At 45.2% G+C, this 18103-nt stretch overlaps 2 protein-coding genes across 3 annotated transcripts; both read right to left on the bottom strand.

Annotated features, from left to right (window-relative positions):
* Positions 1–10116: 10116 nt before the first annotated feature.
* Positions 10117–11031, bottom strand: LOC124686716 (23.6 kDa heat shock protein, mitochondrial). Its single transcript, XM_047220616.1, has 2 exons — positions 10728–11031; positions 10117–10641 (listed from the first exon to the last, which is right to left on the bottom strand). The coding sequence occupies exons 1-2, from the start codon at positions 10978–10980 to the stop codon at positions 10253–10255; spliced, it is 642 nt and encodes a 213-aa protein (XP_047076572.1). The 5' UTR covers positions 10981–11031; the 3' UTR covers positions 10117–10252.
* A 215-nt stretch (positions 11032–11246) lies between these two features.
* On the bottom strand, positions 11247–14966 carry LOC124691956. 2 transcript variants are annotated; one of them, XM_047225245.1, is made up of 5 exons: positions 14861–14966; positions 12520–12775; positions 11984–12077; positions 11584–11650; positions 11247–11487 (listed from the first exon to the last, which is right to left on the bottom strand). In XM_047225245.1, the coding sequence occupies exons 2-5, from the start codon at positions 12635–12637 to the stop codon at positions 11434–11436; spliced, it is 333 nt and encodes a 110-aa protein (XP_047081201.1). In that variant the 5' UTR covers positions 12638–12775; positions 14861–14966; the 3' UTR covers positions 11247–11433. The 2 variants fall into 2 exon arrangements, with proteins under 2 accessions (XP_047081201.1, XP_047081200.1); XM_047225244.1 differs by having other exon boundaries at positions 12520–12770; positions 14861–14963.
* Between the last annotated feature and the right edge of the window lie 3137 nt (positions 14967–18103).

Genomic DNA, 18103 nt, shown 5'->3' on the forward strand with positions numbered 1-18103 from the left:
AGCCGTTGTGGGTATTAAAGTTAGTTATGTAGAGGGTTATTTTTTCCTCATAGGAAAAGGACGTACCCCGTTGCTCCTCTCATGTTCAACTGCGGGGGTAATGTTTTCTCTAAGATGCTAATTAAAGGGACAAATGATAGAAACTATAATTCTATTGAAGCGTAGAATAGGTAAGGCGCAATAGAAACCTAGCCAAAAAGAACCGTGGTCATGCATCCCCTAGCCGTTGCCCCTGCCGGCGGTGGTGGTGGCGCCTAGCCGTGGAAAGCGGCGGGTGTGGACGACGCACCCCAATTCCATCTCTTCGCGCGAAGAGGTGGTCTCTTTGGGTCGTGCAGAGAATTGGCGCGGCAGCCGTTCCTGGCGCAACGGCGTGGTGGCGGTATGGTGGAGCGGCGGGCCGTGTGGCGGTGTAGGGAGGCAGCGCAGCGGCGCTAGGTCAGAGCGGCTGGTGGCTGCCCATTTGGGCCCCATCTAGGTTGGAGGGCCGCGGCTGCTGCGCTTAGTGGCGGTGGGACTTCCTTCGTGTGATGGCCGATGCACATTACTGGGGCCCGGGAGCTCATTGCCGCGGAGGTAGAATCTCGAAGATTTTAGCATTAAAACATTTATGAGTGTGGATGACATTTGGATCATGAAATTGGGTGCACTTCAATCCGTAAGGTCTAGATTGACTTTTTATTGGTTAAATACGAAGTTAGATTTAATTTAAAAAAGACATATACCCTTTTTTCCAAAATTTTACTGTTTTGCACTTGCATGTTTTGATTTGTTGGTATTCCAAAGGCTATATATGGACATCCTAATCTAAGTTCGTTTTCTCGATTCTCCATTCTAAAATCTATCTAGTCGGAAATGCATTCTTCGTAGATCATCGGAAAGGCATTCAACAGTGGTGTTATACTTAATTAAAAAAACTTACACCATCTTTTCAAAATTTTACAAAAATATTGCAAACATTTGTTTTTTTCATCAAATCATCAACAACGGTACACAAAGCTCTATAATAATAAAAATTATAATTAGCTAATTAGACCATCTAGTGACGACTACATACACTAGCTTCAGTTGAAGATGCGACGTCGTCTTCGCCCTCCATCACAAGAACTAGACAAAACTTGTCGTAAGCGAGCTTGTTGTAGTAGATGTGAAGTCACAGTGGTAAGGTCGAAGGACCACCGCTCGCCAATAACGACAACCGTAGATCGGGAGATACTGGCATGAAACCACACCAACGAACACGATAACTGATCGGATCCTAGAAAAAACCGTTAGACTGGCTACTTCACGTTACACCTGGGCATTCCTCGGGCCTGGCCGGGTTTCAGGCCAAGCCCGAGAAAGCCCGAACCTAATTTCCCAGGCCCAAGCCTGGCCCGGCCCGACATTCGGGCTTGCAAATCAGGCCCAAACCCGGCCCGGCCCAACAAGTCCGGTCCGAACTAGGCTAAATTTTTGTTTTCTTCGAGCTCGAGCTCGGCCCGGCCCAACCTTCAGGGTCCAAATTCAGGTCCGAACCCGACCCGACACGCAAGCCTGGCTCGGCCCGACCCGGAATTTTCAGGTCGGGTTGGTTCGGACCATCCGGGCTGGGCTGCCCATGCCCATCTGTACTTCACGTGCACTCCGTACCACTGGAACGTGGATAGAGCGGAAGTAACCTTATTCTGACCTCACCATCACAAAATGAAACGAGAAAAACCTAAACCAAGATTCAAAAACCCTCATGCATGCGGAAGATCGGGTCCGTCGTACCACCAAGGCCTGAAAGGCCATGGGAAAATGGCTGACCGGCAGCAGTGCCGATGGAAACCCTAGCGAACCTCTCTTTTCTCCTTTGCCCTCTGCTACCCGTTCTATCGGCATTGTAATTGCACAGATGTTTCGATTTGCCATAACTCTAAACGAGACATCCTAATGCTATGTTTTTCTTTTTCTTGTTTTTGCCTTCCAAATCCAGCTTACCATAGATGCATTGCCAGCGCAGCGGGACGGGTGCGTGGCCCGGATCAATTCCAGCGAGCACAAGATCGCTCCCCCTCGTCGTCTTGCCGATATAATACGGCTACTCGCGGATTTGATTAGGCGATGCTGCCAGGCTGCGATCTTCTCTAATTACCAACTTGATCGATCATTGTACTTGTTTAATCGCCTCGCTAATCGCTGGCGAGATAATCGACGGGAGAAACTTGGAGCCGACGCGCTGGTGGCCGAATGAAGTGCACCTGGTCATATGCATCCGTGGAAGAGGGAGGTGGTGGCCTGGTTAGTCGTCGTGGATCTCCAGGTGGATCGCAGCGTGTTCGGCGAGGGGCGCCCACGTCCTGACCGATCTTGGGAACGTGAAGCCCGCCATTGCCATCCAGGGGAGCTGCATCAGGATCAGGTGCCGCATGTTCAGGGGGGAGACGAAACGGCCGCTCTATCGGAGGCGACGGAGGGTGTTCCGAGTCCGACGCTTGGAAGCTCGAACGGAGCCCTAGAGGTCGAGAAAAGCTCCATGGTTGCTCCGCTAGCTAGCATGGAGTTTTGTTTTTCCAAGAAGATGGCATGGAGCTTTGTCAAAAGGATAATATTATGACGAAATCAGCGCATGTGCTAACGGCGATGGGCTGAGATCACGATCAAGAAGTACCAGAACTTTTGGGTAGGACGCCGATCTTTGGTGATGCGGTGGCTGGCGATTCCGCTGTCCAGAGTACTACTATAGTTAGAGCAAGTAGTAGCAAATAATTAGAGCAGGTACAATAAGATATAGTCAGTTGGCTATAAAAAATAAAATATTATAAGTTTGTTTAGTTGAAGAAGAGAGATTAGGAGAGAGAAAAGAAGTGGTCTCTTACCTAATAGCCAACTCTAACAGGTGCTTCTAGGCACTATATGAGACTAAAAGATAGACCACGTATTGTAAAAGTAGTATACTTTTATAGTTTACTATTATACATGCTAGCTATAAATTAACTATAGATATGTGACAAATTAGTATAGCCGACTGCCGGCTATACTATTGTTCTTGTTAACACGTGCTTCCTCCGTCCCAAAATGTGTTGGCTCGAAAAAGCATGAGCCATGAATGAATGGGCGGACATGGTGGTCATCCAGAAGGTAGATGAAAGTTAGCTCGCCTCTATTTAAGCCGAGTAAATTGCAAAAAAGAAATCACAATTGTGATGGAAATTCAGAAATCCACCCCTCTTATAATTTGTTCAAAACTCTATCAGCATTAGTTGGTTGTTTGCAATGTGCATCGATACTCGATTTCAACCGTGGAAACACACGAATCCGATAGGGAGACGCGAGACGCATGCTAGATTTTATTCCGTAAAATTTCTCTTTTCTTTCTTAGAAAGAAAACACACACTAGTTGTTGCAACCCTCCTGTCCAACAGCGCCATCAACGACACCCTCCTCGCCTCACCTGCATGGACCCCGCGACCACCACTCTGGGTCGTGCCACGAGCTTCGCTCTCGTCGCGGACGCACCTGGAGAGTTGCGTGCGTGCGGTGTCATCGCCATGGCAGGCCTTGCGGAGGTCCCAAAGGTTGGCGGACATCGCGAGCTACTCTGTAGTTGCATATCAAGATGGGAGAGGGGAACTGGGCTAGATTGGTAGGGAGAGGGGAAAATCTTTTATGAACGGGAGGGCTGTGTCATGCGACATGCATGATGGCACTTCCTTTTGGCACGGTCCGCGGTACGAGGCAGTCGGTGCGGGAGGAGCAAGAGCGACGCGGTGGCGCACTCCGCAGCCTAGACGGGCGGGAGGAAATTCCAAAAAAAAGTTAATACCCAATGTGACCACAAGGTCTTCCACCGCAAGCAGAAGCAAGCGATGTGGCTCCACCCAAATTAAAGACAACGTTGGCCACTGGACGACGCTATTTCGTGAGGAGCGAGAGGCGGCGCTGAACCATTTCAAAGACGAGCACCCATCACCAGAGAAGAACATGGCCGAGCGTATCGTGTTCCAGTCAAGGCCCAGCCGCACCGTCAAGGACGTAGGACGTCATCGAGAACGCCTGCAACGTAGCACTAGTGGAAAACAGGGCTTTCGTGGGAGCCTTTTGTCGCGGGCGCGCCTGCACCCGCGACAAATGGCCTGGCCACGTCGCCCCGAAACCATGTGGAGTGGGCAGGCTTTTGTCGCGCCCTTTTGTCGCGGGCCGTATCACGACCCGCGACAAAAGGGGTCTGAGGGTTGGCGCTTCCTACCGGCATCCCTTTTGTCGCGGGCCGTAAGGTGGAGGTGTATGCTAGCTCATTTTTTCTACATGTGCACAAGAGGTGTTTAATGGAATGCTTGTGAGAGGGATGCCACTTGATTTTATTTGATAAGATTTCTCCTGTTTTTGATCCTAAAAGGTTAGCAACTATTTCCTCGTATATATATACATAGTCCGTACAATACTAATTAATTTTAGCAAGGTAATTGCATCTGATACATATATAATTGTACTTATGATGCAAATGAGTCATCCATGGATGTACGGTAACCGATGTGCCCCCGCTTTCAGAGAGGATGTGAATTCTTTCCTGCTTGTGGCCGAGGCCAACAAGTCGAAGCAAGGTTTTATGTGCTGTCCATGTCTAAAATGTAAGAACGAGAAGGATTACTCTTGCTCAAGAGACATTAAGAGCCACCTGCTTCGGTTTGGATTCATGTTCAGCTATAATGTTTGGACCAAGCACGGAGAAGAAGGGGTTATGATGGAAGACGGCGATGAAGAAGAAGATAATGATGAGCAGTACTGATCTATGTTCTCTGAATGCGATGATACCGCAATGGACGATAATGAAGAAGAAGGAGGTGAAGAACAGGCATCAGATGATCCTGTTGATGATGATCTTCGTCGGGCCATTTCTGATGCAAGAAGAGACCGTGGCACGGATAAGGAGAGGTTGCGGTTCGACAAGATGTTAGAGGGCCACCACAAATTGTTGTACCCAGGTTGTGAAGATGGGCATAGAAAGCTGGGTAGCATATTGGAATTGCTGAAATGGAAGGCAGAGGTCGGTGTGGTCGACTCGGGATTTGAGAAATTGATGATAATATTAAAGAAGTCGTTTCCAAGAAATAATGAATTGCTCGTCGGTACATATGAAGCAAAGAAGCTTGTCTCGCCCTCTAGGATTAGATGTGCAGAAGATACATGCATGCATTAATGACTGTATCCTCTACCGCGGTGAGAAGTACGAGAATTTGAATAAATGTCCGATATGTGGTGCATTGCGGTATAAGATCAGAAAAGATAACCCTGGTGATGTTGAGGGCGACAAAAGGGCCTGTCCCCTGCGCGCCCCGCGACGGCCACGTGGTGGACCTTATGTCGCGGGTCGTAAGCGACCCGCGACAAAAGGGGGACCTTTTGTCGCGCCTCCTTTGTCGCGGCTGGCCGCCCGCGACAAAAGGGTCATACGACCCGCGACATTAGGCCTGTTTTCCACTAGTGTAGCCTTCATTCGGCCGGCTACTTAGGCGCATCATCACCCTCGACTCGGATGAGGAAGAATAGGAGTTGCTAGTGGCCTTAGGCGATATGGATCCCGATCCAGGTGACAAAGCCTTCGACGAGGAAGCGTTCACTGCATATACTTTTTTATTTCCATGAATGAATGATGTTTTTCGGTATTCTCCAGCAATAAATAATATTTTCTACTCCCTCCCATCCACGATAATTGTTATTTATCGAAGGAAGTATCATAAAGTAAAGGTAAAATGATAAAATAGTTCTATCCGCTAGGTCTACTCCTCGTCCTTACATAGATAATAGAAATACACATTCTATAATGTATCCGTAGTCCAACGCAAACATATACACATTCGGCCTGTTTTACCTTTACTTTAAGCTTGAGAGAAACGACCTTCCCGATGCCCAATCCTTGATACGCGAAGAAGAAAAATGACATCATAAATACAGGAGTGTTTTGTGTGTACGCGACCAGCCGCTGTTGGCCGTGACCTGTCAAAGGATCCGTGGCCCCCAGGGCAAGATCCGCGACGACGTGGCGCGTTCCGCATCAAGCGTCGGCTACGCATCCCGATCCGCCGCACCTGTCCCTTCACGGCGGGAGATGGCCCGCGCCGTCAGTGTCAGTCTGTCAGTTCTAGAACGGGATACGGGGAAAGAGCGATCCCAAGTTCCCAGCTGCGGCGCCAGCAATTCCCGAGGCGAATCAGCAAAATCTTTGAACAGACTTCCTTCTCTCGCCGGAAGAAATCTCGGCACTATGTTTTCACATCAAATTTTGGGAACAAGATCCTCTGACGTAAACGAAACAACTGCAGAGGGAAGTAAACGAGTTTCGTTCGTCCGAACTGGTTCCAACGGCAGCTGGTCCGATTCCTGGAAAAGCAGCCTAGCAGTCGGCCCAAGGCCCAATCTAGCGAACCTGAGAGGGAAACGACCCGCTCCAGCTGAGTAAAAGGCGCCAGAATACAGAAAATGGCGCGAGAAGTCAGAGAGGGAAGAAACGGCGGGAAGAACGAGATCGCCATGTCGAGATCGCTGGACCTGGAGCGGATGCGCTGCTCTGTTTTTTCATTCTCAGGTAAATCGCTGTAGCCTGATTTCCAACGTCAAGGAGGGGGAGATGGTGCAATCTACAGGAATTCAGATAAAGCTTGGGCATTTTGGCTAAGCTACACTGGACAGAAAGGATTTGAGCTCACTTCTTTATTAAATTTGCAGGGACCCATCTCTGGAATGTCACGGTGTACGTGTCGACAGCCGCGTGCCCTCGGCCTAGCCTGGAGATGTCATCGGCGTACACTATGCCGAGGGTTGCCGTCGGCGTAGCCCCTCGGGGAAGGTCCGCCTCGGCAGAGCCCACGTGGCCATCGGCATAGACATGACGCCGTCACAGGGCCATTAGGGCATGGTCGAGCAGGGCCGTCGGCACCTCGTGCCATTCCTGTAGTGACCTATCACAGATGACTATATTACTGATGTCATGGACGCCGTAGTACTTGCTTGCACAATTTTTTGGAAGCTGACCTGCACAAGATTTCTCAGTTTACAATATAAAAGACTGCAACTTTCTGTTGGCATTTGCTCTTTTGCTTTCTTGCTCCAGTGTTCCAATTAAGTTCAGTTCTTGGAATTCAGTTGACGTCTCGCAATTCCGTTCAGTTCAGTTCAGTTGTTGCAGTTCTATATCATGTCTATAGCTATTAGGCTGGTCATAGTGGTAAGTATCATGTAGTAGTATCATGCATATGATATTTGTGTATGATACTATCTCTATAGTGGGTAGTATCATAGAGTAGTATCATAGCTATGCTATATTTATTGTTTTTTAGAATCTCAATGCAAATTTGTGTACAAGATTTGTTTGGCATTAAATTTTCTTGTGATATGTGCTATGATACAGTATCCACCTATGTTACTCTAATCCTCTCTCTCCTCCTTAATTAGCTGCCACATCATCATTTTTGTGGGACCAATATGCATGATACTAGCTATGATACTAGCATTATGGCCAGCCTTAATTCTTTACTAGTTGTTGCAATTCCCAAGCAATTCAGTTTAGTTCATGCAGTTTCCTATTCAGTTAACAACACTGAATAAGTTCAGACTTGAGACTATGCACACTATGCAATTTTTGGCACTGCTGTTTGGCGTAGATTTCAATTCCAAAATCATCTGAAGATGACATCGCCGGAATCACCATCCACCTAGAGGACACGGCCAACACGAGCAATGGCGGCGGAATCCTCTTTGAGGACGGTGCTATCATGTGGAACAGCGGCGGAAACAGAGGTCCAGCTTGACGGCGTCAGAACCGTTGGAGGATCGGAGGCGGAGGCGTGGACACGCGCCACCAGCTGGATTCGATCGGTGAGGGGAGCTGCGGCGAGGCGGTCGATCTACGGCGATGAGCGGAGCTTGAGCTACTCCATGGTCAACGCGGTGAGGGAAACGGTATGCTTCTGAGTTGGGCTGGGCCTTGGGTGCTGCGCTGCGTTTCCAGGAATCGGACCAGCTACCGTTGGAACCAGATCGAACGAACGAAACTCGTTTACTTCCCTCTGCAGTTCTTTCGTTTACGTCAGAGGATCTCGTTCCAAATTTTGCAGGCTACTCCAAAATAATCTGCTCCTTTTAACCTCTCCAAAATCTGGCGCAGTAAATGTTTTGGAGTAGCTGAAACGGCGTGTGTCGCGGCGTTCCATGCGTTTTCCGCTTGTTGAAGATTCAGTCCCGGGGGTCTCTTTCGTCCCCGGCGACGACGACCGGCGATAGTAATCGAAGAAAGCACTGGAAAAATCGGCCCTCGGTGCGTTCCGAGGCGAGCTGCTCATGGACATTTTCTGATGCTGATGCGGGAATAAAATTTCCGATCAACACAGCACGTCGCCGTCGGTGCTCACCCGGTGGGCGACAGGGGAGTTCACACCTGCGTACAACTCGCGCTGTCACTCGTGTAGAACACTGCTAGTCTGCGGGAGATGAACAGCGCCTACAAGTGTTCTGCTGGAGACACTTATTGGTAACGAGTCTTACTATGAATTCTTTGTTCACCTCACGGTACTGCTTAGCTACAGCTTTCCTTTCCAGTAAGCTAAATTATGGATTTTCAAGTACTCAATCTGGACAGACTTATTGGCCGTGATTAGCACAACTGAGAAGCAAGCAAGGCTGAATTGTCGTATACTTCGCGCACAGTCCTTAAACTACTCATAGTGGGAGCACACATCTCAGAACATTTTGGTGCCATGACATGCTAATAAATAAAAAAAAAAGTGAGCTGATACAGTAACTACCATAACATCACACACCTCAAAGTAACATGAATCTATAACATAATAAATGACACAATGCATGATACTACCTCCGTTTCAAGGAATAAGGCGCACGCGTATTCCAAGACGAACTTTGACCATAAAAATTAAACAACAAAATCTTAATTATATTATATGTAATTAGTATCGTTGGATTCGTATTGAAAAACACTTTTTAATGATACTAATTTAATACAAATAATTCTTATCTATTTGAAGTAATTTTTGGTCAAACAAAAAGCTCGTAAAACGAGGGCGCCTTATTCCTTGAAACGGAGGTAGTACCATATAGTACCTCCATCCAAGGCTTAAGGCCTAATTTTTTTCCAGAAAGTCAAACTATGTTAAGTTTGACTAAATTTTTATAAAAAATCATTAACATGAAAAGTACAAAATCAATATCATTAGATAGATAATGAAATATATTTTATATGGTACCTACAAAATATCATATTTGTTCATAAATTCTTCTAAAAGTTTGGTCAAACTTTACTTCATTTGACTTTCTGAAAAAATATAGACCTTAAGCCTTCGAATGGAGTATAAGTTACTACCCACTACTATTACATAAAAGTAGCAACTTAGACTAGTAACATATAGTCTAAGTTAAGACGTTAACCTAACCCTGGCCTGGTCAAACGGACATTCACTCACTAGCGAGGAGTGAAGACAGTCAGCTACGACTACGAGTTTGGCAAACCGGTACGTGCAGCGGAAAAAAAACCATTTGGCGGCGGAAAAAGCAATAAAACCCATCTAGGTTTTGTCCTCGCCAGCGATACCGTAGGTCTGCTTCGTCTCTGGTGGCATTGGAGTCTTGGAGGTGTGGCGGACCACGATCCCTCGCTGGTAGAGAGTTTTCGTTCTTAATTTAATTTGTTTTTGAGTCTCTTTTTTGAGATGGTGAGGCGGCGGCTACATCCTGAAGTTAGAATAAGTTTCTCCTAGACCGCCCTATCCTCGCTCCGGTGGTGCATCTAGCGCTGACGGGGGCGCGTGGAGTTGTGTGCTCGCTGGGTCTCCTATGGCCCTGTCGGTTTTCCTGTTTGTTGGTGTGATTTCATGTTAGTCTTTTCCGATCTACGACTTTCATCATTGGCGATGGTTTCTTCTCTTGCACGCTGGTCCTTTGGTACCTTAGCACGACTTCTTCCCACGTTTGTCTACTAAAACAAGTTCTACTACGATAAACTTTGCCTGACTTCAAGCGGTGGAGGGACGAGGACAACGGTGTGCCTTCGACTAATGCTAGTGTCTGTAGTCATCGCTAGGTGTCTGAGTACCAATTTGTAATACAGTTGATGATTATTAGCAGGTCGGGGGATTTCTTGGAAAAAAAAACTACATCTACGAGTACAATTTTTGGTTTTTGAGGGAGGGAGGTCAGCAGTGCTAAATATGTTCATTTTTTTTTTTGAGAATCTGTTCTGCTGTTTCCAGCCTTCCTATGCGGTGGCCGACTGCAGTCCTCACCGGACCTCCACCTCGGTGACGTTCCTCTCCCTACCGGGGACACGCGGCACCGACACGTACAGCACTCCGTCCTTCACCTCCGCCGTGATCCCGTCCACCCGCGCGTCCTCCGGGAGGAGCAGGCTCGCGTGGTAGCACCCGTAGCTGCTCGCCGACCACCATTCGCCGCCGTCGCCACCACCCTCATCCCGCACCGTCTTCTCGCCCCGGATGACCAGCGCGCCGTCCTCCACCGTGACCCGCACGTCGTCTTTACCCAGCCCCGGCACCTCGAACCGCAGCCGGTAGACCTCCTCGTCCTCCCGCACCTTCCCCAGCAGCGGCCGCAGCCGCTCCAGCGGCCGGCTCAGCGTCTCCGCGACATGCGACAGCGCGCTCCCGAGGCCTGTACTTCAATAGGCGGCAGCGTCACAGGCAGTTTCAGTTCATCTTGATAAGGAGTAGTAGTACGAGGTAAAGCCCACTATGTACCGTCGACCAGGCGGAACGGGACCAAGTCTCGGACTCGGAGGTCTCTCCACGGCCAATGGCTAGCGGTGTTGGGGCCTGAACGGTCTGCCACAGCGACCTCATGATGGCTCGTCTTGCCGGTGCCGTCGGCTGCCTCGGACGAGAAGAGGGACCGAAGGTTCAGGCCTCCGTGAGAACTGGCTGCCGCTGGCCTCACCAGAGCTGGCGCACGGCCGGCAAGGGCCTTGCTGAAGCACAGGCGAACTACAGCCATATTTACTGTAACAAACTCTGCACAGTTAATTGAAGTGTGCGGTGTGCCGGTGAGCTTTGGTCACTCTGCGTCGGGAGGCAGAGCTGGTTCCATTATAAAGGAGGCAGGCAAGGCAAGGCAACAGAAGCCCGGAGAGGCATCTGGAAGTCTGGAAGGAAGGCGAACACTTCCATAACCTTCTGGTAGCGACTAAGGAAAAAAAGACAGATTCGACACTAGCAATTATGTGTCGACACTAGCAGAGAAGCAAAGAAACTACGCAGGGGGGAGGCAACAATGTTTAACATAAATGAACACAGTTTGTAGGACAAATATATGTTACATTTACTTATGAGGGATGCCATCCTGCCACGAGGACAATACACAATCATCACCCACACGCTTTGATAAAACAACATTCCAGGGATTAACAACGAGAACTCAAACAACAAGACACCCTTTTTAACCAAGCAACTAATCATAGAGGCCCTCCTGCTCCCAGCCATCCACGAGGAAATCTACCATTTCCTGCCATTGCAAAACCGACCACAAAGTAAATATGTTGTTTTGCGGGAGATAGGTGCGGAAGAGTGAGACGGTATGCAGTTTTGCACGAGATCTTACGCCAAGAGGGATCGGCTGTGCGAATATCTTGGTGCTTCCTAGCAGGCTCTCATATGTAGCATTCCAACTACAGTCAACATGCACATGCATCATCATCAAGGGGCCAGCGACACTCTCAAACAGTGTAGCAAAAACACACCACCCGTAACTATAACTGATGGCTAACTGTCGTCGTTCATACGATATTTCAGAGAATCCACTAGTCACTACCATAATGTGGCACGACTTATGATAACTACTGGGCATGAGAATGCGAGAGATTGTGTACACACATCTTCATGAAGGTAAGGTATTTTCAATATACTATGATATATATACTACTAGACTGTATTCATTATTTCAAAATCTTCTGACTATTCAGGATCTTGAGGCTCCATTAAAAAAAATGCATGAAAGTTACCCTATTTTTGGTTCCCGAGTCTGTTGACGCTGAGAATTATTAACCCGCCTGTTTCCGACCCACTGCTGTCTAGTCTGGTTCCATAGTAGAAGACCTGTAATTTTACAGATAGGAAAATCAAAAGATCAGCGAAAGTAGCTGCTTGGCTAAGTAGCCACTTTTGGCAGTTGAGTGAGGTCAGGAAAGTCAAAAGATCAGAGAAACTAGTGGTTTGGCTCAGTAGCCACTGTCAGCAGTTGAGTATCCTTACCTCAAAAGGTGTAAATTCAGCTAGTAACATTTTCATGACTTTATTTTCAAGATCATAAAGCACAGGTAACAACAGTAATTACTTATCATTATAGCATCATCATGAAGTCAGCAATAACTACTGCCTATAACCAAATATAAGATTATTATTTACGAACAAATCTAACATGCATCTTCTATTTGTATCTTCTACAATTGCTATGACCATCATTATTAGACAAAGAAATTCTTAAGCACGAACACACCATGCTACTGACTGAAAGTATATGGATTGTTAGATGTTTTACCTTGATTTACAAACTCATTTGGGTTGCTGCTACTTCCAGCTCCATGCTGGTCACTAGATTGTGCTGCTGTGCTGATGGAAGACATACTACGTTGTGACTGCAAGGCACTGTTCTCCATTTCGCGTGGACTTGTGCTCCAGAAATCTTCAGACAAACTACGACGTTTTATCGAGCGCCCTTGAATTCTTAGACCTTTCGAGGGCTCATCAACAGCTGTTATAGGAGTAGACTTCGCACATCCAAAACAATTTCTGCTCTGTTGCAAACCAGGATTGACCAAAAAATGATTAGAACCATGCATTTAAGAGAAGTTGCAGAAACAAAAGAAAACAGGAAAAAGCTTGTGTGAAACCTATTCTGAGATCAATATCACTGCAGGCCTATATCAAGTTTTTACAGTAGCTGCCCGATTTATGCATTCTAATTACATGAAACATGTGCACAATGTGAAGATATCCTGGAACTGAGGCAAGCAAGAACCCGTAAAATAGAGCATTAACAAAATCTAACCTATGCATTAATCATTATATGTATACTCCCTCCGTTCCTAGATATAGTGCGTATAGTTTTTGGCACTGAAATTAAGAAACGCACATTGAGGGCAAGTTACACGAGTTTTGGGCAAGATTACGACTGAATTATTGCTTTGAGAAAATAGAGGAGTTTGCATGAGCTAAGAAAATGCAATCAAATCCGTAAAAAATTGTCCAAATGAGTGGTTCTACGCAATACACCTTATATTTTGGAGCTTTTTTTGGAAAAACTACACCTTATATCAAGAAACGGAGGGAGTATTATCTACAAACGAGTGTAATGGTATTCCCATCTACCACAGACCAACCTATTATAACTCTATGTACACTTAAACCGGGAAAAGGAGTATTCATTTGATTCTGATCCTGAGCCATGGAAAAGGCGCTGCTTATACTGGATCTGCACATACGTAGGCAATTCGTAAGCAAATTAAGAGTCACACCACACATTATCTAGGGGTGCTATCACAAAAAAAAATTCTAGCATAGGGGGGGGGGGGAGGGTTTGCCCCAGCTCGCAACCCGTTCCTCCAACCCACACATACTCCTTAATTATAACATTCATAAATGGCTTGATTTGGGGCTTATGAAGTCTTCATAAATAACCATATTCATATTCATAGGCATGGTAAACATGAGTACTCCATCGCACTTCTCTATCAAGGGGTTAGCTCTCTTTGCAGGGAACAAAACTACTCCCTCCGTCCCATGAAACATGTCTAAGATTTGTCTAAATTTGGCTGTATCTAGACACCAAGTAGTATATAGTTACATCCGAATTTTGACAAACCTTCGACATGTTTCATGGGACGGAGGGAGTATCATTGATAGTACTCCATGGCATGGCTTTTAACGCAGTAAGCGCCACTTAAGCATCGTCTTAGGGACGCCTTAAAAACCATGGTCCATGGCATACTCAAATTCTTAAGTTTAAGATAATTAAGAAATAAAAGCCAATCTGAGAAACCAGTTACAGGGATATACTCAAGCAAATACAAACTTGACTATAACTTGAGCAGGTGAAACATCGATTCAGGTTTCTGTGTTGTGCAAGCAGCTTTATGCTAAACCTCCCTAGAAAGCCACTGTTTGGAAGCTTCAGGGCCAGGAAAGAAAAAGGAGCTACAAGGAATCTATCAGCAGCAAAAAAAAAAAAATCAGTCTGCAAACAGCATTGCTGGAAAACCACGGAACATTCTTTGGGCAGGTGATGGCCGCGAACAAAAAGACATGACACCATATGAAGCAGTCATTCAAGTCGTCTTCAAACAACTTGCCCCTCATGCTAACCAATTATCTCTGACTGACAATAGCTTGTAGACTAATGGTTGGTTTCTATTAGTGGATGTCTGGGAGAAGATCCCTCTCATATTAAAAAGAAAGTGAACGGTGAAATGGTAAATGCACAATCAAGACAGAAATCATTGCGGTAATATCATAACTATACTTTGATTGACCTACATGTCATAGAATGCTTGGTTTCTATTAATGGAAATGAGGGAGAAGACCCTTCTTATCAAAAAAGAAAGCAAACAATGAGACGTAAAATGCACATGTAGAAACGAAGATATATGCAAAAAATCCAAACAGAGATAGAGTATCCCAGATTGGTACCACTAGCATAAACGAATTGCATCGAATCAGGCGCTGCAGCATCGAACTGCCTACAATCGGCCAGGTCTCATCGCAGCTCACTGCTAGACTAGCGATAATCACTCAAATCATCGGAATCAAACGGGCGCATCGATCTAAGCCCCTCCTACAATCAGATAGAGGGGCACCAGAGGTAGAGAGGGGAGGAGTCGTACCCCACGCAGGCGACGAGGCGGCGCACCCACGAGGAGAGCGAGCCGCAGCCTAGCAGCATAGCATCAGGCTCGCCGCCGAAGGAAGAGGACGCGCACGCACGCACCGGTCCCCGAACCCGCCGCCGCCGCCGCCGCAGCAAACCCTAACCCTAGAACCACCAGGTTGGATCGGCCGCTGCTCTCGATGCGGCTTTGTTTTTTTCGAATTCGATCGAGAGGATGGAGGGAGCTGGGCGGATTAGGACACGATTAGGTGGAGGATGGGCGTGACGTGATAATGCTTTATCTTTCTGCTTTTGGGTTTGCGGGAGGGAGGGGGAATCATTGCACTTGGTTGGCGTTGCAGTGGGGAGGGAGATCCCGCGCGTACGTGGCCGGGAGGTGGGGGAAAAGCCGTCGTGCCGATGACAGGTGGGGCCTTCCCGGGATCGTATTGGAATCAGGATTGTCGCTGAGACCTGGTGGCTAGCTAGCTTCCGTTGGAGAAAATTGGTTGGAATCGGAACCTGACGTGCAAGCTGAAGTCCCTTTTAATCTTGGGCAAGGTATTACGTGCTCCTACGACTGCTTGGCTAGGACTCCTGCTCTTTTTTAATCTGGACAAATTCGGTCTAGATGATTTTACAACTTGTCATAAGTCAGATTTTCGATCTGCCTAGTCCTCATTTGCTCATTCCTCGTCTCATTTTCCTCAGTCCTGGTCAGTACAGAAAAAAAAACATCTTTATAGTATCTGGTTTATTCCTGGTTTTGCATATCACCTGGACATTGCTCCCCCCAAAAAAACCTTTAGCATTCGCTCACGCCTCTGAAAAACAAAACATGGGCTTAATTATAAACTACAACTTCATTTTAGGAAACTGGGCCTTCCAAAAAAAAAGTCCTGGCCAAGCTATTCATGGGCAGTTCTAATGAGAGTGAACTTTTGTAGGACGAGCTACACATAGCTCGTTTTTTAAAAAAATTGCATTCTAAGTTTCAAAAATATCTGAAAAAAAAATTCTAGATGTAGGGAATGTTGAGTTCTATCATTGTGTAAAATTTGAACCCGGGATACCATATATTCAAGGCAGCACAAAAATGACAAAAACTGACAGATTTTAAGATTGTCAGAGTTTCCTATTCACTATTATAGATATCAGAATTTGTCATTTTTTTCCATAGCATCGAATATAAGGTATTTCGGGTTGCAAATTTGCACGTTGGTAGAAAACAAGATTATCCACATCTAGATTTATTTGCATATTTTTTTGAAACTTTCAAATATTATTTTTGTTTTTTTTCAAAAACGAGCTACGTGTAGCTCGAGCTACGTTTGTGGTTTTCGCAGTTCTAATAGCATTCACTCTACCACTTACTCCTTGCACATCAAGCAAAACACCTAAAAATCTCACACTGTGTAGCCGCCGTCGACGGCAACAGAAGAACGCCTATGTAGCCACACATGTTTACTCCCCTCTCTCTTTGTATATTGTCGAGCATACAGTTGTATACCCTTGTCATAGTTGTCATTGATATTCAACTGCAAAGGCAAATAGAGGAAAACAGATCAAAAACCGCTTCGGGGTACCGTTTTAGCAGTAAAAAAACATGAATTCAGTGTAAACCTGGATAAGACTTGTATTTACCATCTACACACAAGAAAAACAACACTCCATCGGGCTGCCCCCACTCCGAATATTTTTGACCATACTAGAAGAAACACAATTAAACTCAGCCCTGGTTTCTTGCATCAACATAATCAGAAAAAATGCATCTTTATGTCTTGCTGCCACCAAAAACAAAAAATACTACACAATTCCAGCGATGCATTCCGAAAAGAATGACAGTAAAATTCCTACCAAAAATGCATAAAACCCCCTCGCAAAATGAAGAGTAATTTAATAAATTGATATAAAAAAACATCATAATAGAACCCAATATATACAATTCATTGTGCAGATGGTTGACTGATCCAATCATTTAACTTTGATAAACTGCAAAGAATAAAAAAATGATAAATGATGAGAATTGTGAAAAATAATGAAAACACTTAGGAGAATGCAAGACTGAAAATAGGGTCTGACAAAGAATAAAAAGAATCAAAAATTTACTCTTAGAGTCTTAGCCAAGGGCGAGAGCGACTCAAAATCAACCACTCACACTAATCTAAAACTAAACACTCACACTGATAATAACGAGAACATATAAATATAAAATGATAGGACCAAGGAATATGATAGAGCAAATAAAACTAAAAAAAAAGAACAAACGAAACTCAATAAATGTGGACAGAGAGTAACTGATAGACAGAGAGAAACTGAGAGAGTAAGAAAGAGAGTAGCTGAGAAAATGCTGAAAGAGGCATAGAGAAAATAAATAAAAGACTAAACTGAAGATATGACCGAGAGAAAATGAAAGAGACTTATCTAATAATGAGCAATAACACTTGTCATTTTGAAAGAAGAAGATAAAATTAATGAAATGAATGAACACTAAAGCTGAAAACAAACACTAATCTAAAATTGAACAGTCACACTGATAATAATGTGATGACTGAACAAAGAGGTAATAAGAATAATGATAACTGATAAATAAGAATGTGAAAATACAATGGAGGAAATAGAAAATAAAAAAATTGAGAGAAGAGAGTGAGAAAATGAGGGAAACAAGACTGAGAAAATATAAATGAGATGAATGAGAATAATAAAATACTCATAAGACTGACAAAATAAGAGATGGCTGAGAAAAAAATACTACGGTAATGACAATGAATAACTATAAAAAATACTAAATGAAAAATAATAATTATGAAAAAAAGAGAGATAGAGAGAGACTAAAAAGCTGGGAGGAATAAAAAAATAACTATGTATTTTTCGAGCTTCGATAGACAATTAACAATCTACTCAATGAGATGACCTATACACAACAAAATTTCCATTTTGGCTATGTTTAGTAACAACAAAAAAACGCATCAAAATATTAAGAATCATCATCTCTAATCAATGCACATTAGCGTTGTGGAAGAACAGCCGATTTGCATTTTGAATCATTAGATGACCAACATCATATCGAGAGAATAGTTTGCGTAGATCGTTAGTTTACGTGTGAGGAAGGCTTTCTACACTTGCCCTCTGAAGACGGACTTTGAGTCATGTTTATTCAGATTTTCCAATCGGAAGACGAATGTGGTAGCTCATAATTGGCTCGTTTTGCTGAGCCATTAGTTTGTAATATTTCTGTTAGTGTGATCTTGGAGTTTAT

This window comes from Lolium rigidum, chromosome 2, assembly GCF_022539505.1.
Source record: "Lolium rigidum isolate FL_2022 chromosome 2, APGP_CSIRO_Lrig_0.1, whole genome shotgun sequence".
NCBI classification, from domain to species: domain Eukaryota; kingdom Viridiplantae; phylum Streptophyta; class Magnoliopsida; order Poales; family Poaceae; genus Lolium; species Lolium rigidum.